The sequence below is a fragment of the Mastomys coucha genome, unplaced genomic scaffold (assembly GCF_008632895.1).
Source record: "Mastomys coucha isolate ucsf_1 unplaced genomic scaffold, UCSF_Mcou_1 pScaffold23, whole genome shotgun sequence".
NCBI lineage: Eukaryota > Metazoa > Chordata > Mammalia > Rodentia > Muridae > Mastomys > Mastomys coucha.
Genome location: NW_022196906.1, coordinates 99,082,851 through 99,103,393, shown reverse-complemented (window position 1 = coordinate 99,103,393; position 20,543 = coordinate 99,082,851). Strand labels below are relative to the sequence as shown.

At 40.3% G+C, this 20,543-nt stretch overlaps 3 protein-coding genes across 22 annotated transcripts in view; 2 read left to right on the top strand and 1 right to left on the bottom strand.

Moving 5' to 3' along the window:
- Atp2c1 (ATPase secretory pathway Ca2+ transporting 1) overlaps positions 1-3,516 on the top strand; it is a 108,035-nt gene extending 104,519 nt beyond the window's left edge. For 9 of the 10 annotated variants that reach the window (XM_031343604.1, XM_031343609.1, XM_031343606.1 and 6 more), the window contains one exon: positions 780-1,846. In XM_031343604.1, coding sequence (XP_031199464.1) covers positions 780-910 — 131 coding nt within the window. In that variant the 3' untranslated portion in view covers positions 911-1,846. Of the gene's footprint in view, positions 1-779 lie in introns of all 10 variants that reach the window. The other variant, XM_031343602.1, reaches the window with a different exon arrangement.
- Positions 3,517-8,685: 5,169 nt separating this feature from the next.
- Positions 8,686-18,844, bottom strand: Aste1 (asteroid homolog 1). 8 transcript variants are annotated; one of them, XR_004111383.1, is made up of 6 exons: positions 18,486-18,844; positions 16,104-17,420; positions 12,448-12,658; positions 11,323-11,381; positions 10,567-10,762; positions 8,686-9,170 (listed from the first exon to the last, which is right to left on the bottom strand). XR_004111383.1 is itself a non-coding variant. In XM_031343617.1 (6 exons), the coding sequence occupies exons 2-6, from the start codon at positions 17,306-17,308 to the stop codon at positions 8,855-8,857; spliced, it is 1,836 nt and encodes a 611-aa protein (XP_031199477.1). In that variant the 5' UTR covers positions 17,309-17,417; positions 18,486-18,844; the 3' UTR covers positions 8,686-8,854. The 8 variants fall into 8 exon arrangements, 7 of the variants coding, with proteins under 7 accessions (XP_031199477.1, XP_031199473.1, XP_031199474.1 ...); XM_031343617.1 differs by lacking the exon at positions 11,323-11,381 and having other exon boundaries at positions 16,104-17,164; positions 17,257-17,417; XM_031343613.1 differs by lacking the exon at positions 11,323-11,381.
- The window catches only part of Nek11 (NIMA related kinase 11), a 238,726-nt gene continuing 236,769 nt past the window's right edge, over positions 18,587-20,543 (top strand). For 2 of the 4 annotated variants that reach the window (XR_004111384.1, XM_031343622.1), the window contains exon 1: positions 18,587-18,945. The gene's annotated coding sequence lies outside the window, so the exon portion shown is untranslated. The remainder of the gene's footprint in view (positions 18,946-20,543) is intronic. The other 2 variants (XM_031343621.1, XM_031343620.1) reach the window with 1 other exon arrangement.

The window sequence follows — 20,543 nt, the reverse complement described above, 5'->3', positions numbered from 1 at the left end:
CACCACCGCCCGGCAGATTTTTTTTTTTTTTAAGTTTGAGTATTTATGAAGTGAATTTTATAGTCTGTATTTTTTGGTATAAAGTTGAAGTTCACCTTAAAATTTGAACTAGTTTAATTTTAGTATTTTAATTCTATATTCACATTGCTTCCACTTTAAAAAGCAAAATTTAAAAATAGAGCTGTTTTTTAGGCAATAAAGAAAGAGTAGAGGTTGTGAATCCTATTACAAGACAGTCTTCTAGACTTGGAACATATCATTGGAGACTGTGCTGCTTCTTGAGTAGTGCTTTGCAAAAGCCTCGATCTATCAGAGGAAACCCTTGGCATTACTATTAAGTTAGTTACGTGAAACTCAGGATTCAGGGAAGGTTGTCACAGAATCTGGGTTCTAGTTCTGACTTCTCTCTCTCAGCTCTGAACTTTGAGCTTACTTGAGATTTATCTTTCATATGCATTCTAAAGTGTTATTATTAGTGTGTGTTTGTATGTGTGCACAGGCACTTGTTCCACAGCTTCTGTATAGAGGTCTGGACAACTGTCACAGTTGCCTTTAATCTTCCACCATGGGTTCAGGAGTAGGTAGGCTTAGATAGTCCAACTTGCCCAACGAGGCTTTCATCTTGGAGCCGCCTTGCTTTTCCCTCATTTCAACATGTTTAACTTATGGGACTGATGGATCCCTACCTCCTGAAACTGTTGTGACAGTGTATCCTAAGGTGTAAGCTCTTGCTATACATTTCAAAGACCTGTAATACTCAGTTTATTTTCCTCTTACAGATCTGTTGTTTCTTTTGGGCCTTACTTCGTCAGTGTGCATTGTGTCTGAAATTATAAAGAAGGTTGAAAGGAGCAGGGAAAAGATCCAGAAGAATGCTAGTTCAACATCATCGTCTTTTCTTGAAGTATGATGCATATTGCATTTTTTTTTAATTTGCAAACTAGGAATTGCAGTCTGAGAATCATTTAGAAGGGCAAGTTCAAGAGGATAATGAAGATTTAAGGACTTTTTAACTTTCCATTGACTAAAAATGACCATTAATGTTAAAGACTTGATTTGAACCTTGTTGGTAGTCCTAAATGAAATTATGCAACTTTGAATAACACGTTCCTTGATTTGAATTGGCTTTTGCAATTTAGTGGAACTTCAACATATGGGCAAGTACTGAATTAAAAAATACAAAAGGCAAAACCTGAACCACCTTCTGCACTTAAAGAATTCTAATGTATAAATACACTATCTGTCTTAGATGGATATAAATATTTTTTTTATTTTTAAATATTGTACTATTTATGGTTGTGGGGCTTTCTTACTAATACACAAATAAACTCAATCATTTAAAGGCATTCTATTTGGTTTAGAAATTGCCAAGGAGTGCCATATTTCAGCTACCTTGTTTCCTTTTTCCTGCAATGTAAGCAACCGATACCTTGTGCTACCATTTTTATATTTCAAGTTGGTTTTTTTTTTTTTTTTTGCACAGGATGTGACCACTGTCTAATCACTGTTCTTTTCTTTCTTTTTGTGACTGAAAAGCATATACTGCAATTGAAGTAAATGTTTGTTCTTAGTAAGTGTAATTGATTGTTTTTGTTTTTTTGTAGTTTTGTTTTCATAGAGGTGTGAGTCTTTGATATAGCAGAATTAGTTCAGGGCTGTTATCGGCATTATAGTTAGAGTAATTGTAGTTAACACACAGTCACAGAGTCAAAAACAACTAATTAAGGCTGAGTTGGAATTTAAAACAGATTATATTAACATGTCCATGTTTAGTTTAATACAGTTCTGCTTTGTCAATATCATTTCGTCATTTCTTCTTTATAAATCAAACACTTCAGCTGAATAATTGATCTTTATAACTGTTTCATATTTGTATTTTTAAGTCTGTTTCTTAGAGCATATAGACTAGTATACTTATAAAATAGAAAAGGCCCAAACTCAGAGAGATGGCATGTGAACCAGGGTTTACATCGGAAGATCCTGTGCTGGCCTTGCTCCTCCAAATCTCTAGGCAGCTGCTTTGGCCTGGATTGTAGCACAACCCTGAGTCTGTCCCTTCTACCATTTGTTGTGCTGTCTTCTACTTCATTCAGTATGCTTGGGAAATAGATGGGTTTGCTTTGTGTAACATCAGTTTTTATAAAAGCTTGACAAAATAAAGGTAAGTGTTGAGTTTTGTGTTTTATAACCTGTCAGAATTAACTGTTCCTAAGCTTGTTCAATATTCCTGGTGAATGTTAACACTGGTGTGCTGTCATTGATAGAATTCTGTTGTTGAGCCTGTACTACTGAAGCATGAGCATAAGAAGCCAGATGTCTGCACTTTGTTCTTACTCTTTCAGGCTCAACTGTCAAGTGTACATTGTTCTGTCTGATAGGTGGAACGTGAAATCATTGTCTAACCAACTCTTAGAGGTTTGATGTCTCATAGCAAAATTTTATAATGGTTTTTTACATTCTGTTACAGACTTGAAAACTACATATTAAGTGCATATTCTGTCTTGTTTGTTTTACATTAGAGGTTGAAAATATGACTCATGAAATGAATGTGCCTATCTTTTCACTTGGTATTGAACTATAAAAATAAAAGGAGTTTTTCATAAGTTCACTAATGACTTCCCAGTTAGTATTGTTAATATTAAAATTATAATGTAGGTGCTGAAAGATATAGAAAATTTTGTAGTGTTGAAAAATTATGTAATACAGATCCAGATTTCAGTTTTCCAAATTTTATTACTCCAAATTAGGATGGATCCGTTAACTGTGCTAGCATCTCAGTGTCAGGTTTCACTCAGTCTTCTTGTCCTAGGACTTCTCTGCTGGCTGCTCCCTTTGATTTCTTCTTCCCGTTAGGACTACTTCTTTAAGTTATTTGATTATATAGGAGCTAAACATTAAAGAAAAGAGATGACCTTGAAATAAATTCACCAGTCAGGTAGATAACTCTCAGATGCTAAAAGCTTAGCACAGCTGTGCTGGGCACCAAGAGAGACATCCTGAGGGAAGTAGCTCACGGAGCCTCCCTTAGGATATAGATTTTTCCAGTCATACTAACTGTCTGCATGAGGACAGGACATCCTGTTTTCCACATTTACACCCACTCACCATACATCTGATACAATGGCAATCCTTCTGAAATTGCTTTAAATTTGGATCTCTCTGGTATAGTATGCAAGTTTTGTTTAGACGTAAAATAGTTTCTCACATAAATGAATTGGTAACAACAGCATCTATCCCATTTGTGAGTTAATTAACATTACACTGCTTTTCCATTTCTGTTGCCTGGCAATTTTTGTATAGCTTGTTTGGCTCCAGTGACTCATCCAAAAAATGAGATGAATTGATTATATTTTCATTTAAATTTTATTTAGTTCCTGAGTGTACTGGGAATACAATGGCATTCTTACCCTTCTGTACTTCTTTGATAGGAAAAGCACATGATAAAACTGTTAAAAAGCTCTTTTATCAATGTTAATAGTGATCTTTGTATATATATATTAAAGTGAATACAGCACACAGGTCATTTGGCATTTGAAAATCTTTGAAGTGGCTTTTTAGACTAACCTCTGAAGAACAGACTATCTGATGAATTCAGTAGGCTGACGTGACTGTTGAGCTCAGTGAGATCCAGGGTTGATGGTCTGACTTGGGTGGGTGACATGACTGTTGAGTTCAGTGAGACCCAGGGTTGATGGTCTGACTTGGGTGTGTAGTTGTCAGAGTTAGTTATTGCTGATTTAGCAGATAATTTCTGTAAACATTGGTACCGTGTTAGGTTTATAAATACGTATTCTGCTCTAGGAAGCTTTTAGTTCTCACAATGGAGGGCAGTTTGAAACACACCATCTAAACTATAAGGAAGGATTGAAATGACTTTGTAGGAGAGTGTAGCCAGAGAACCTTCCTAGGACTAGTAACATATAACTAAGTCCTTCAGTGGGAAGTCCCAGCCAAAATGCAGTGGGCCTTGGCAGCTGACAGTGAGTGGAGTGTTCATGAAGGGTTGGTGGGAAGTAGAAGGAACACTGAAACCCACAGAATTTCTGTTATTGAGGCTGTAGGTGTATTATGAACAGCTGGACAGTTGGGCTGGAGACGGTAGTAAAGGCAGAAGTGTTTAACTGTGGCATGCTGGAAGATAATGATTTTGAGCTATTGAGAAGGACCATAAGCTGAGAAGGCCTTAGTGAGACACTGGCTCATTTGAAATGAGAAGCTCATGGTATCTTTGGGGTTTACAAAAACAATAAAATGAGTGGGCTGGTGAGAAGGCGAGAGTGGGTAAAGGAGCTTGCCACTAATCCTCAAGAATCCGCATGGTGGAAAGAGGACCGACTTCCACAGATGTTTTCTGACCTCCTTGCATGCATTATAGCTCCTGTGCTCACATGCATACCCATATACAAGTAATCAGTAAATGTAATAAAGCTCAACTTGACAGGAGTCTAAGATGGGTGACATAGCTAACAGTCAGCAGATAGATGGAAACATTAAAAAGGCAGCACTAGGAACCTTAAGAGTTTCCTTTGCTACAGACCTTTCAAATGGAGTCTTTTGTAAGGCTTCAAAGGGAAAACCGGTCTGAACCATTTAAGTACCTGTTTTAGTATTCGTAGTTAGATTCTCTTAGTAGGGAAGGGGAGTGAATGAATGAATGAATGAATGTGTCTATGAATCAGAGAACCTTATATAGTTAGTGGTGTGATGGGCAAATGGGACTAACACTAGAAAACACAGATGTGCTTTGATAATGAGTTGTGGCAGCAAAGTAGAGCTTTATTTCCTGTTATAGCCAAGGCCCCTTTGCCTCCTCACACACAGTGCCGCAGCACTATGTCCACTCTTTGGGACAGTGTTCATTAACCTTAGTTTTGAAAATTACAGATTTTGCCAGGATTTTAAAAAACCCAGCAGAAAATAGCTTAAGATGGCTCTAGATGGCTAGAAAGGGGAAGGGTATATTTGTGATGGTTCTGTTGTCAAGGGAAAACATTGCTATTAAATTGATGGGAAAATGTAAGGTTTCATCTTCTAGAAAATGTTAGAAAGTTAAGTCCAAGTCACTTTCTTGATAAGCCTGGCCAGAAATTAGGCAAAAGAACTTTTATCGGGTGGTTTACTTCTAGCATTAGAACTCTGACAAAATGTTTGTTTTAGAAATACTTTAAAAATGTATTGTTTTCCTGTTGGAAGCATATTAGTTGAGAAGTGGCATTTTGGTGCCATCTTATGGTCATAAAAAAATACTATGCCTTGTCTAATTAGCTCCTGTTTGTTAAAGTCTACATACTATGGATGAGGCAGTGAACGCCGCCTATAAAACATTATCTATAAAGCAGTATGGGACAAGTTACTATTACATAGCTGACTGTAAAAAATAGTGTGGAAAACATGAAAAATTGCATCTCACATGGCATATATTCATGTGGAGTCCAGAGATTATATTAACTTTAGCTGTCATTCCTCCCTGGATCTGACAGGGTCCCTCATTGACTTAGAGCTCACTAAGAAGGCTAGACTGGCCAACTAGTGAACCCAGGGATCTGCCTCTCTGCACTTTCCCATGCCTGAAATTACAAGTGTACATAGTATGGCTGGCTGTGTGTATATATGCATTTTAAGTGTGTATGTGACTGCCCGTGCATTTTTGTTGAGGCCAGGGTTTGACATTGGGTGTCTTCTGCTATCATGCTCCGTTTTTTCTGGACAGGTTCTTTGAGCCAAGAGTTTACTGGCTAACCCCAAGTCCCCCAGGATCTACTTTCCTTTATCCTCTGAGCACTAGGGTTACAACTTTATACAGCCATGCCCAGCTTTCATATGGGTTCTGGGGATCCAAACTTAGGTCTTCACAGATGCCCACCATATACTTTTCTCACTGAGCCATCTCTCCAGCCTGGATTTGTCTATTGAAAACTTGTGGGAGTCTAGGCGCTAGAAGGCCTGTAGTACTTTGTCATTAGAAACCTAGGTTTGGGGGTGGTCCTGTTCCTAGATTTTAGCTCCTTTGTAATGTCTGCTTTTTTGAGACCAGACAAGAGGGTATTATAAGACTGCCAGCTTTTTTAAAAAAACACGGGGATCTGGGAATTGAACAGATTTTTGGGCTTTCAGTTGAGCTGTTTTCCTCAACCTAGTATCCACATTTTTTTTTATAGCAAATTCATCTGCTAATACTGTAGATAATTTAAATTACATGTCTTTGACCATTATTTCTGTAGTGACTTCAACATGACAGCTCTTAAATTCCTGTAACAATTCTCATTCTTGGCCTTCTCCGCCATCTCTGATTATCTTGACTGGCTTTGCAGAATGCTGCCCTTAGCTTTCACACCTTTACCCTCATGGTATTCTTTTCTACTGCTTGACACTCACTTTGTTCTTTGCTTTGCTCTTCCTTTTCATGCACAGATGTAACAGTAATGGGTATTTAATCATATTTTAGTGCCAGGCAAAGCTTACCATGCTTTAATATGGGTACTAAACACCTATAGGCACATTGTTTTGACTTCATTCAGTGGTTTGGTGTATAGCAATTCCATATCACAGGTAGCACAATTAAGATGGAGTCACTGACTGATAGCTTTTATGAACAAAAAAGGGTAGGTAAGGCCACTTAGGCAGTGAAAGTCTTTGTCTTCTAAAAGTATAATTAAATTAGGAATTCAAGTTGAAATATTAAGGTTTACTTGAGTCCGTTTTTTTTTCATGACCAGCTGGCCCAGAAAAGGTCAGACACTATATTTACAGATGAATAAACTTTCAAGGTCTTGGTTATTGAAACTAACTTAAAAAAATACATATCCAGTATAATTTTACCACCCCTAAACACAAGAGCATGATTCTATTACAGTAAATGGTTTTTTCTCTCCAGTTTTACTCAAAGATTTAATCATCTTAGCTGTCCAGAACTCCTTTTGTTACTTGAACTGCTAATTGAAGATTGACGTGCCCAAAGCCTCGGGTGAGACTTTATTTGCTAGAATGGAATCAGAAAGAGTTCATCTTGATGGAAAACACAGGAAAGTAGATTTTTTTGGAAATGCAGAACACACTACACTCTGCTTATCTGAGGTTTCTCATTGCCAGGTTATTTTTTTGTTTTTGTTTTTGTTTTTGTTTTTTGTTTTTAAATCTCAAAAGGCCAGTCAGACCAAGGAAATTAGAAGGAGAGTAAGAAAGGCGAGGCCAAAAATCACATGTAGAGACTATTTCTCTGATTTGCCTCTTGGTTACTTCTGTCTCAGTATGCAGCAGTCGTCTGGTCAAGTGCTTGGCAGAATGGATAAAATGTTCTCATTATTTCATTGTGTGCCTTTCCCAAGCAGCTGAAGCACGTGTGACTCTCAGGAGCCGAGTACAATGTCTTTACTGTCTGGTGAAGCTTGCTAGATAACTTGTGGGTGCCTATGGCAACCTTCACCCAGGTAACTGACAACACACCTACCTGGCTTCCCTCCAGTAATCGGCTATAGCCATTTTTATTTAACTAATAGTTTTAAATTGGGGAACAAAGTTTGCACAACAAAACCTGGTATACATAAGTTAGTAGACTTGGGACAACCAGATCTTGGGGTAGAGAATTTAGCATTTGAATACCTAGCAGCACTAGACCAACCCACAACAAGAAAATTGCTAACTATTAAGAACTACAGCCGGGCGGTGGAAGGGCACACCTTTAATCCCAGAGTTTGGGAGGCTGAGGCAGGTGGATTTCTGAGTTCGAGGCCAGCCTGGTCTACAGAGGGAGTACCAGGACAGACAAGACAACACAGAGAAACCCTGTCTTGAAAAACCAAAAAAACAAAACAAAAAAAAACCCAAAACTACAGATGGGTTGGATGGGTTGGCTCACAGTTGGCAACCTTTCAGCCATCATTAAGATAACTGATGGAATATACCTGTGGTTCAACAGCAGAAGGAACCACAGCTGTGCAAGTTAGACTGTACTTTGAGACCTGACCCACTGTGGTCATCCCACTTGCTCATTCTTGCTTGTCTGAACTTCAGAACTAGGCAGCACCATTATAAACTGGTTGGTATTAGTAATTTTAAAATAGCGCTTCTCAAACATTTGGATTCTTAAGACAAAGCTTAAAATGTTGCCCAAGGTAAACTCAAAACTTTACCCTTCCTGTCTCAGCCCCTTGATTTCCAGATTATAGGGATGTGTCATCTGTAGTGTACCTGAGCTTATCAACCATATGTAGTCTAATTTACCACATTTCTTATAGTTTTGGTTGTGAGCCTAGCCTTTAATGGCTGAGCCATCTCTCCAGCCCAATTTACCACATTTCTAACTTTCTCTCAGACCCCCTGACTTTTTTATGATCTGCACTGTTCAAACTCAAAACCTTTTTAAATAAAATGATTACTACTGGATTTTATGAAAAATTATGAAAATAGTTAAATAGTTGGCTATTACTGTAACATTAAGATTATAAAATATTACTATTTGCTGAAAAGGGCCACGAGGAGTGAAAGAACACTGAAGTACTACAGATGATTCAGAGCCAGTGAGATGGCTCAGGAGGTGAAGGTACTTGCTTCTAAGCCTGATAACCTGAGGGTGATCCCTGGAGCCCACATGGTAGAATGAGAACCAACTCTCACAAGTTGTTCTCTGACTTCCACACAAGTACCATGGCTCTCCATTCCCAACACACATACAAATAAATACAGACATTCCTTAAATCAGGCTGTATTAAAAGTACAGTGCAAAATATCTTAGAATTCAGATGATCTCTTATAAAGTTTATCCTAAAATAGGCTAGTCCTAAAGAAAAATTAGCTTCAAGGGAGGTAAGAGACATTTTAAAAGTTAGAACTATAAATCTTGTGTACTACAGACTGTTTATTCAAGCTCTGAGTTCTCTCCATGCTCCTCCAAGCTTTCAAGCATCAACAGACCAAACCGGTTGCTTCCCTCATACCAGTGTCTGGTGTTTGCAGCGGTTCTCAGGCTGGCAACCTTTTTCTTCTGCCTCCTTTTTTTTGACTTTGATTTAGTTTTTGGTAAGAACAATTCAGCTGAGGCATATGATCTTGCGGCATTGAACAGATGTTCATAAAGTTGCTTTGCCTCAGGACATATACTCAGGAGGCTTTCGACAGAACTGGATGCTGGCAGTCGCTGGCAGAGTCCATGGACCAGGCTTCCGTTGTATAACCTGTTCAGTGGGAGAACAACATGATTTGGAAGTGTCAGACTAGTGTATTGGGACAACGAGGATGAACACTGTGACAAAGTTATCTATGCTGCTCTTCTACAATCATCACCACTCCTGGAACTGAGTAAACCGATTACTTTTGCTGATGACAAAAACCTTGTGATGATGCTAGCCTGGGGCTGAACAGGCTTCTCTAACACCTCCAAGAAAAGGAATATAAGAAAATGGACTTAGCAAACCAAAAAGGCAGTTTAATACAATATCAGAAAATTGCATTGGCATTATTTGTGTGGTCATTCATTTGGAATAAAATTCCCTCTACAAAAATGCAAAATGAGATTAACTAGAATCCCTAAGTTCATTATGACTCATGACCAGAGCTGATCAACCTGGTAAACTTTGGCTATCATTGTATAAGCTTTATTTAATAAATCTAAAATCAGCATTTGAGAAGTCTTGATTATGATGAGATGCAACAATCTTACAGAAAACATTAGGAAAAAACCACAAGTGACACAATAGTCCTGTTTTGTTGTGAAGGGGCTGGCATGCTGAACACAGAGGAGTCTGTTAGGAATGACCAAAATTATCAAAGGAAAGGGAGGGAACAGCCCAAAAATCAGAGGCCAGGTCATCATTCTTGGTGGAGGGTTTCTGTGTTATCTCAGATATGAGGTCCAGAGATACGTTAACAAAACATAAAAACAAGCACATCCCCCCCTTACTGCTAAATTTTATGGTGCCATGCTTTTATTCATTAAAAATACGCCAGGCTCTGGAGCTTGTCCTTGAGGAGTGTACATGGAATGTCAGTGGAGCATATATACCATCTTAAATCCCATTTTATAGCCATTGCCTTCTATATTTCTTTCCTTCTAGTACTTTCGGAACAAACAATTACCAAGAGATCTAATCCATTGTTACCAATTTTCCATGGGACCAGGTCTATCCCACCCAACTCAAACTCCTGAGTTAACCCTGACACACAGGCTTAGCTCCCTTCTTCCTATACTGTCTGACAAGATAGAATCCACAGGAAAGCTGTAAGAGAATATTTTGTTTTTGTTTATTGCACCCTTGCGTGGAGTAGGCATTTGATAGCTCTATGAGCTAATACCAAATAGTAAGAAAACACACACATACACACACACCCCAGTAACAAGATGTACCTAGGGGTAGAGTAGGAGAAAAAGTCCCTATAAAGTAATATATACTAACAATTGATTTTTAAAAAAACTTTGAAACTGGAAATATTTTCCTTGTTTCCAGAGCTTTAGTTACAAAAGTATTTGGAGATCGAGAATAGTAACATTGTTTTCAAAGCAACTTGTTCTAGTCCTTTTGTTTAAAAACTTTCTATTTACCCATCTGAACTAATGTTTCCCACGGTGCTTACCAAGTTAGGTTTGGCTCTGGCAGAGGAGTGGACAGCAGCTGGTTGAGATACAACCCCATCTGGAGACAGGATTGCCACTGGCAGAAGACGTGTGCTGTGTCTAAATCCAGTCTTGGACCAGGTCGCATGGGTGCCTTCACCTGTTGTAATTCTTCATATAACATCTTGGCACCACCTCTCTGTGGATCTTCATTACCTAGATAAAACCACCCAAAGGCAGCATTTCCAAATACTGCATCAGTTTGGCCTTTCGCCACATATCAACATGAAAGCCCACAAAGACAATTAGTTTGAAAACTGGTTGTTTTTCTCTTCTGGTTTTATAAATGTCTTATATACACTGAAGGTCCTTTTCTTGATTTTATTCAACCCAAAGTTATTGCTTTTTCCTTGAAATAAGATCTCTCTCACAGTATGCTACCTGACCTAAATGTCTGTCTATAAATTCTCTAGGATCTGTGTCTATGAAAATAATGACACTAAACATCATTCTCTACTGTTTTTACTGCTCATTACTTTCACCGAAGCCCCCATGGGGTAGCACACTTGTTTAAAGACAGCTCATAGGTTCATAGCACATTTTGCCTGTTTTACAGGAGGAAAACTAAAGTGAATCATTTGACAAATGCATTGCTTTACGTAAGAGAAGGGGCAGAAGCAGCAACCTGAGGAGGTACAGCTTCTACAGGTTTGTCTGAGCAGAAGTGCACAAAGTAACATTGGGACCAACTCCAAAGTAATAAAAAGGAGGCCCACCTTTCACAAATAGCGGGGAGCAAGGCACTGAGCCTGCCTGGGTGCGGGGTCCACATTTCCTAAAAGAAAACAAACAGACATGCCCCTTCTATAGGACTCACGTAAAATCTTAATGGGCTCACGCTATGGTTATTTCTATATTTCTTAAAACAACATAGCTTCAAACTGTTCTTAAAGCCATGGGCCGGACTCATGTTGTGTTAACTATCATATACCATATACCAATGGTCCCTCTGAGAGCTGCTATCAGATAAGCTTGAGTACTAGGGATATTTGAGTCCCTGCTATTTCATTCTTAAACTCCTAGAATACACCAGGACTATCTATAGGACTCTTGCCATGGTTAGAGCGTTTTATCTCTACACAGTATCAGTGTCCACATGAGGTTGCTAAGTGCTTGAAATGTGACTACTACAAAAAGCTCAGATTTCTATTTGTTTTTAACTTTAAATAGCCACATGTAGCTGTGGCTAACAGCTATCATGTTAGAACTGTTACACAGTGACAGCTTTATGGCTTTCACAATCTCTTAAGGAGAAAATTGTAATAAAGAACTATTATTAATATAATTGGAATATTACTATCTAATATTCCAATGTTTCACTTATTTTACCCAATATTTAAATGCAAACAAAACTTGCCTAGATTATTTCTCTAGTGGAAATGTGTTTTTATTTTCTCTATTATTACATATTGAAACTTAATAGCCTTAAAGATGGATAGAAACCAATGAGCAAGCATGCTGTGGTTGGAATTGTTGAGAGGTTTCATGTCTGGGAAAGTGCAAGGAAGCTGATTGTGCTGCCGCTGCTGTGTTGGTGATAGGGTAGGAGAATGAAAGACAAAGTACTCCTGGCCAAGCACTGTCACGCCTCACACACTGAAGCATCAGGTACCTCAGAGCAGACTGAGTCAGGCAGCACTAGCACATCCCACCTCTCTATCTGAAGCCAAGCTGCTGGCACTAAGTTCAGCACATGGAACTATTAAGAATATCAATGAAGAGCAATTTGGCACCTTCACTTTAAGTTCTGCTGTCATGGGGAGGGGGTCAATTGTTTTTTTGTTTGTGTGAATTCTTGAGGATGTACAGTTTATATACAATCTGAGATTTCTAGAACCTACCAGGGCTGTTGATGATGGCATGTAAGGGCTCCCTCAGCATCCCCAGCAGCAGGGCCTGCACATGATGGAGCTTTGCCTTGGCCTCTGTGGACTGCAACCAGTAACAGGTCACAGCAATGGGTAACTTCAGAGAGGTAGGGACGGACTCCAGGGCAACCTGTTTGACCTTCAGGGCTTCTAAGAGAAGCATCTGCCGCCTAGCCAAGGGGAGCTGAAAACATCAAATATTCTTCAAATTAGGGTAATTTTTAGTAACATGAGATTTAATTCAGCTGTGAAAGTTAATAATGTTTGGATCTGCCCACTAAATATCATCTTGTGTTTCTGCCTCCTCCCTCTGTAGGGCAGTGAGCATATTCAGTACACACAACCCTTAGGAATCTTGCTAGAAATGCAGCTTGACCCCTTCATTTTGATTCAGTATTCTGAGGGGAGGCCACAAACTTGCATTTTAACTAGAGCCCACATACTTTACAAAGATCTACATGAACCCTGCCCTCACTTGCTAGTGTAGACTAGGTACTACTAACTGATCACGTACACAAAATAAATTACAAATCCCTCTGTTGCATGTGGCTGCTTAAGAGTTAGTACATTGCAGGTAAGGCAGGCAGGAGTGTCGTAATGACTTCCTGTACTGTGTTTTCAGTACACAGTAATTTACTTTCCCCTTATGTTTTACATTAGAAGGGACTTCAAATGTAAGCTGAGAAGTAACCAGCCATGAGAGCTATGAGCAGCTTGTTGAGTTTTACTTGAATGTATCTCAAGATGTACCTTACAGGCCACACTTTCATAAATACTTAAGAAAAGAGCTGTACTCCTAGTGTTTCTATGCAGTTAAGAGAAATACCCTCCCCTGGAGAGGATGCGACAGTAGGCTGCATTCTTACTGCTTAATAGGTGGTTAGTATAGTCTCTTCAGACTGACTGCTGAAGAGAAATGCTAACCTGAACCAAAACAACATAATTGACGAAATAGTTACATCACTAATCTCTGGGGCACTTGAATAGTACATTAACTCTAAACAATGTTTCTGTAATTTTATATCGTTAGGAAGCAGGCAAAGTTCTTCATAGTATAGCAACACTCCCTACTAGAAGTAGGCCTCACATTTTAAGTAAAAACACAGCTAAACTTCAAGTTACAACTTTTATTAACAAGGTGGTCTAGGATTTGATATTAGAGATTCTGCCCTTAGTAACTGTGGCTTTGGGCTAGTTCCTGAGGGTTTTCCAAGTCTGATCATCTGTAAAACGAGCCTGATGTGTTGGAGTAGCACAGTGTGTTTTCTCATCAGCCCTCAGTGCCTTCTGCTCTCCCAGGCCCATTTGGGACTGGTGGGAATTAAATGAGCCAGTTTGTAAGTCTCATAGCTGAAGTATTACTGCATGTTAAAAGCAGGGACGATCACAAGATTTCTGTACTTGAACCTGCATTTGTGTCTAGAAATATATTTGCACCTGGCATCACTTAGAATTATGGGCTAATTAGAGCTTAAAAGCATTGGGTTAAGGACTGGTTAACACATGCCAAAGGCAAGCCAAATGATATACTGTGGTACAAAGTATGAAAATTTCCTCTGAATACAACTAAGTGCTGAGAACATGTTATCATTCATCAAGGAACATAATCAGCATGCTACATCTCATTGGTTGGATTGGATTGCATAGGGGGAAAAGTGGCCTGATCCCTATTTCATACCCTGCCCCATCTGGACAGATTGTAGATGTAATGTGACAGAAAAATGTAATTGTTTTCATAATCTTGGGAGTAGGTAGTAATTTCCTAAACGGATCATAAAAAGGTAACTTTAAGTAATAAAGATTTAAATGACTACACTAAAATTGTTTACTAAAATATACAGTGAAAATTAGAATGGGAGATCCTGGCCAGTGTTAATTGACAAATGATCAGTAGGCAAAAGGCCCAGAACAACAAGCAAAATACTGACTAAAGATTTCACAGAGAATATCCAAATGGTTAGTGGGCATAAGAAGCAAGTCATCAGACAAATGGAAAATTCCTGCCCAAACCATTGAGATGATACTTTGCCCACCAGAACAGCCAGAATGGTCCCGGGGCTCCTAAACATCTAGTATTGACAAACGCTCAGGAAGAAGCAAGCACGCTCCTGCACTGCTGGGGGCAGTGTTAGCGGCTCCACTGTCAAGACGTTTTAGCAAGACTTAAGAGCTGAGCACAAGGCCCCTCTCATCCAGCCCAGCAATTCCACAATGCATACAACAGAAGTCTGTTACAAGATGATGTGCACCACCAGGATCATGGAAAGTACATGAACCAGCACAACTGAAAACAATCCAGCAGAAAGTCATCTGTGGTGTATTCATTCCCACAATGCAATGGGTTTACAGCAGAGAGAAAAGAATGAGTTATATGAGTCTCACAAATACACTGCATAATTTTTTTAACTGAAACTCTTTGAAATATAAGCCATGTCAAAAAACACACCCCTTTGAAGTACACAATTCAATGGTTTTTATATATTTATAAGCTTCCACAGCCATTATTCCAGAACATTTTCTGAAGAACTATTTTTCTTAGTAGTTTCTTCCTAATGCCAAGGATGCTTTTAGCACCCACTTAGGAATCTCCTTATCTTTCGCTTATGCGGTCACTAGCAGAGAAGTTAAAAATGGGCACACTGGGCATTTTGGGTCACATAGTTCTCTACTGTGGGGTGCCAATTTGTGCATTTACGAAGCTGAGTGGCATCCTTGCTTTACCCACTAGATCCCCATAGGAAGTGGCAATCACTATCATGTTAACTTGGGGAATAAACTCAAGGCAAGTAAGGTCTGATCATCCCCACAAGAAAACTGGCTGCTGCCCTTCCTCGAGTAAGCTGGCACCAATGACCCTATGAGTCCTAAGAGTAAACAAAATACCCAATGGGCATTGCAACTGACTTTATAAATTCATTTACATTTAATTTGTATGTTTAATTGTATTCTCAAAATAGAGTTTCATATGTTATTCTAACATATTTACATATTATCAGAAGCAAAAGGCAACACCAAGGTAGGCTAAGTCATGCTTTTAAGGATCGGTTTAAGCAAGTCAATATGATGTTCAGTGGCTGGATACACCATGGAGGGACTTTTCTTGATTGGATTATTGGAGGTGGAAGACACACCTTAAATCTAGGCCACACCTTCTCATGGCAGCCTATAGAGATAAAGGAAGCTCTTTAAGTCCAAAGCCTAAAAGGAGGTCCTAATTAATAAAGCAAAACCTTTAGACGGATGAACACGAGTAGTAATTTTAACTGAACTCTCACCTAAGATGCTGTTGTGCCCACATCAAGTGCCTATGTGCACGCTTCTTTTACAGTTCATCCCCCGCCCCTTAAATTAGACTCCTATGTTAGTTGGGATCAATATACTACAATAACTGCAAAGGAAACGAGTTACTGAAGAACCCTGAAAATGGCAATATTTAGTACTAAGTGCTAGGTTTGAATCAGTACCGACACTAGCTAAGAGATCACCTAGTTCACTGGAAATCTAGCCTTCACACACAACATGAAGGCAAGATGGCAACCAATGTGTTATATTAAGAGAGACAGCACATACGAAGGCAAGTTATAACCTAAAAGGAATTTCTAAGAATTTTATTAGTCTTACAAACTTACCTCAGCCAATTTGCTCAAGTCACAATGATCCTTGAGCAGTTGTTTTGCATAAACAGTTGATGTTTTGATATTTGTACTAATTCTTTCCACTTCATTGAAAGCCAGAAGCTGGGAAGGCAATGTATTCTGGGATCTATCTTGTGGGTGTGACGGGGCATTCAAAAGGAGTCCATAGATGATTTGCCGGATGGGCTGAGATATTCTGTGGGCATTTGGTCGCTGCATACTTTCGACCTGTGTGTGAAGAAAGGTCCTTCGGAGCACCAAAGCATCACTGATGAAAGGTGGTAGCTGGCCTTTGGCCAGAGCTCTTAGTATCCACTCTGGTAAACCCAGATCTGAAGCGTCCGTACAGATGTAAGTACCATACTGGAAGAAGTCCTGCAGCTTCACCGGGGACTGCTGGTACTCCTCCATGGAGCAGCAGAGAAGTTCCTTAACATTTTCTCGATTCTTTTTGGGGAGAGACTTCAGAACATTATCTAGTGCTTCCATGGGGTCATCAAAATGAGACAACCAGTTCAGAAGTCCCAGAACTCGGTGATGTCTCCTCCCCTTAGAACTAAGGGGTAGATGTACTTTACTTATGAAAGTCTCCATGATGGGCAGATTAACATGGTCGTTTCCACATAGCACCGCAAAGAGAGGCAGTAGAGCTCTGTTCATGTTGTTGAAGTAATGGCAGAATGCATCAAGGGAAAAGCTTCTGGCAGGAATATAGTAATCTTGTGTATCCTTAATAGTGTTCAGATTTCTCCACTGAAAGCTATTCAGTGAGCAAAACCCACTTTTCAGGTCAAAAATGCAGAAATCACTATCTGATGATAGCACAGGACAATTCCAATGATTGGCAAGTGTCATAATGTCCCGATCTGCTTCTGCAAAGCTCTGGACAAAACACACCTTAAGCCTCATCAAAACCTGTATGAACACTTCTCGGATGAGCAAGGGACACACGTTCCCACCCCCACCAAGAGAAAGGGAACGGGCAGCTTGGATCTTCTCTTTAGCTCGATCCTTCAAAGTTGTCAGCTTTTTATCTGAAATGTCACATCCTCCATCTAGTACAACATATGGACAAATATGACAAGCAAACAGTGATTCAAAGAAATTCTGTACGACATCTGCAAATGAATCATAGTCCCCTCCATACCTGAGCTCCAAGTCAGAATTGAAGCAAAGTCGGTGGAAAAGAGAATAGCCATCAATGATAATTTTTGTGTTCCGCAATTTCAAATCAATGAAGAATTCATTATTATAATCTTCCACAAAGCTCATTAGCCCTCGGATCCCCATGATGATTGACAGAACTCCCTGCTGAAACAATAAAACACCAATTTCAATTGATGGTCCTTCTGATGGCTATTCTTGGTTGTCAACTAGAGTATATCTAGAATCAACCAAGACCCAAGCTGCTGGATATGCCACCGAGGGACTTTTCTTGATTGGATTATTGGCAGTGGAAGACACACCTTAAATTTAGGCCACACCTGCTCATGGCAGCCCATATAGAGATAAAAGAAGAGATCTGCTTGGTGAGGGTCAAGGCCAAAAGTCCTAAGCTATAAAAATGACAACCCAGCATAGGACACATAAGGAGCCAATTTTTTTTCTTATGAATAAGTAGACCCTTGTTACAAGTCTAGAGTGTAGGTAGGGTACATTAGATAGTAGTTTGGGCTAAGGAAAAACTCAGCTTTATGCTTCTAGGATCCCAAGTATGCAATTTCAACCTCAATTAGGATTCTTTTTTGTTTTGTTTTTTCGAGACAGGGTTTCTCTGTTGTAGCCCTGGCTGTCCTGGAACTCACTCTGTAGACCAGGCTGGCCTCGAACTCAGAAATCCGCCTGCCTCTGCCTCCCAAGTGCTGGGATTAAAGGCGTGCGCCACCACCACCCGGCTTCAATTAGGATTCATTACACCTCCTTACTAATGGCCTGTCTGGCTAACAACTCATAGGATTGGTATTATTGGTTTTCCTCCTCTCCTCTGGCTTCAAATATAGCTTAGCACGATGCTATTGCCAGCCTTGCCTTTGTTTAAAATCGTTAGGAGTTTTATCAATTTTGGAATTTTTTCCATTTTGATTTTTTTGGGGGTATACTACATAAAAATGCATCCTCCTGAATTTTTTGGTTTTGGATTCAGCTTACATTATTGCACTTGATTTTTATCTCACCTCAGATCCACTTCTGCCAACATCTCAACCCTCGGTCCGTCTAGTGGTTTCAGCGAACTCATTGTAAACTAATGACTTGACCTTGAACAGTGCCGCTCAAGGAAGGCAAGCAAAGGGCAGGGCAAAGGTGCGCAAAAGGTAGTATCTAATTCCTCAACCGCAGATCTTCCTACCCCAAGCTGCCCCTGCCCTCCGGACCCACCTGCTGCCTCCTCCCTGCGGCGGCCGGCTCACTTGACCAGCAGCAGGTAGGAGCCGGGGAGAAACGGCAGATCCGGAGGTGCGTGGAAGACTGCGAGCGGAAACAGGAAGTGCTGGGAACGACGTCACTGGGAAGCCTGGCTCCGAGAAGCTGAGAGCTCTTCCTGGAGGGGAAAGTGGCCTTCGGGCCGGGTGATGGTAATGTGGTGTAGAAGCCTGAGCCATTCGCCTCACGTTGGCGGCCGCCTCCACAGGGAAGCTCGCTCCGCCCCGCCCTCCTCGCTCTCACCCTGCCTCATAGGGTCCGGCGCGCTTCCGCTGATTGGGCGCCGAACGTCGACTTCCCAGCAGCCCCCGCGCCGTCTCCGTGGCGACGAGGTTAAACAACCGCGCCCGCGGAGGCTGCGAGCTCTTGGCTGACTGATGCGCGGCCAAGCGTCGCCAGCTGGGGACCTGTAAAGGTAATGAAAGTGGATCTTGGGCAGCCGGGTCCCACAGCCCCTGGACCCCATTCCCCTCCGGGAGACTAAGCGCCCTGTTCCTCGATATACATTCACCCGCCCTGCGAAAACTTTAAGGTTTATTTGTTGGAGAGACAAGGAATTTTTTAGTTTTATCCTAGGTCAGATTTAGCAGAACCCCAGGTCAAAACAGGTTCCCAGCTTCTTTTTACATAGACATAAACTACTCAGTTCCCATCCGCGGTAAAACACTTGGCTTTCTCTTTGCCTGCCCCAGCGGGTTGGGTCGTTTACCCCAGGGATGGTTAGCACAAAGTGGGCATCTCTCTACTTTCTTCAAATTCCTATTCTGTTTTCTTTCTTTTACTTGTCTTTGGGTCACTTTTGGTATGCTGGACCTCTCTTTGCTCTCCTAATGTTTGCTGATACACCTACTGTATGCCAGCTACTAGCTAGGCCCCAGGGAATAGAAATATGAGCTATGTTCCCAGCACCTTGCCCTAGGTTCATTTCCAGGCTGCAGTGTATGTACATTCCATGGACACCGACTGAGATGAGGATGACGGAGCTGAGTCTGTGAGATTAGCCTGGAGTGGCTGCTCACACACTGCTGGGTTTATCACTCCATTACAAATAGAAGCTTCCGGCCTCCATCTTGAGCTCAGCCCTTCACTTAATGGGGACTTTAATCTCCTCTCCACATTGAGAAATGTTATTAGTGATCTGAAAGGCAGTGGAGAGGCCATTCATGCTTTTTTTTTGAACAGCCTAGTTTATCTAGAAATCACCACTTTTAGGCCAGTCAAAGAAGCAAACAGAAGGTACCTTTTAGGGACCTATTCTTTAGATTCTGCAGATTTTAGTAACATTTCCTTGAGAGATGGGAATTACCCTCACTGGGACTAGATAAAACCATAGATTAGTACATTATTTAAAGAAGACAATATTACAAATAGGTTTTATGGTTTGCAGTTTTTTCCTGCTTGCGTGTCCTTGTAGGTTTGGTAGTAAACGTCAAGCCCATAGGTCATCATTATAACACTATTTTTTCTTGTTGTTTTGGAATTGCTGAATATGAAAACCTGATGCCAAGGTGTACATAGTATTCATCGTAAAGTCCTTTTTTTATGTAGATGTTTAAACAAAAGCACAGTTTTCAGTAAAACATTCAACACTTTGATGGAATGAGTAAACGTATGTTTTGTGGAGTACCTACTCATGGAACAGTTCTGACATTCCTTACATTTCATAGCTCCTCCAGGAGCTGTGGTTTTACCTGCACTGCACTTACATTCAGCTAGCTTTAAAAAACAATTGTAGGTTTGAGGTGCATTATTAGTCGTTACTTCTAATCCAGGAGAAAGCTCTGTGTTCAGTGTATATAATAGAAATGGAACCAGACCCTGCTTAAGATGGGGGGACACTGAATTGATATCCTTCCGCATAGCTAGTCTAACAAACAGTTCCCCCAAACCTGTGATCTAAAGTCTACATGGACAAAAAGCAAAGGAAAGCATAGTATGCTAATTCATGGCTTTGTCCCAATTCACTCTGATCTTGAGTTAAAGCAGACTAAGAGGGAGGAGAGCACCACCAGG

Coding starts and splice junctions, on each gene's coding strand:
- Aste1 (XM_031343613.1), bottom strand. CDS start 17,399: ATGGGGATCCGAGGGCTAATGAGCTTTGTGGAAGATTATAATAATGAA. Junction 12,659..16,103: donor ACTTGAGCAAATTGGCTGAG/GTAAGTTTGTAA, acceptor TGATGTTTTCAG/CTCCCCTTGGCTAGGCGGCA. Junction 9,171..10,566: donor CCAGAGCCAAACCTAACTTG/GTAAGCACCGTG, acceptor CCCACTGAACAG/GTTATACAACGGAAGCCTGG.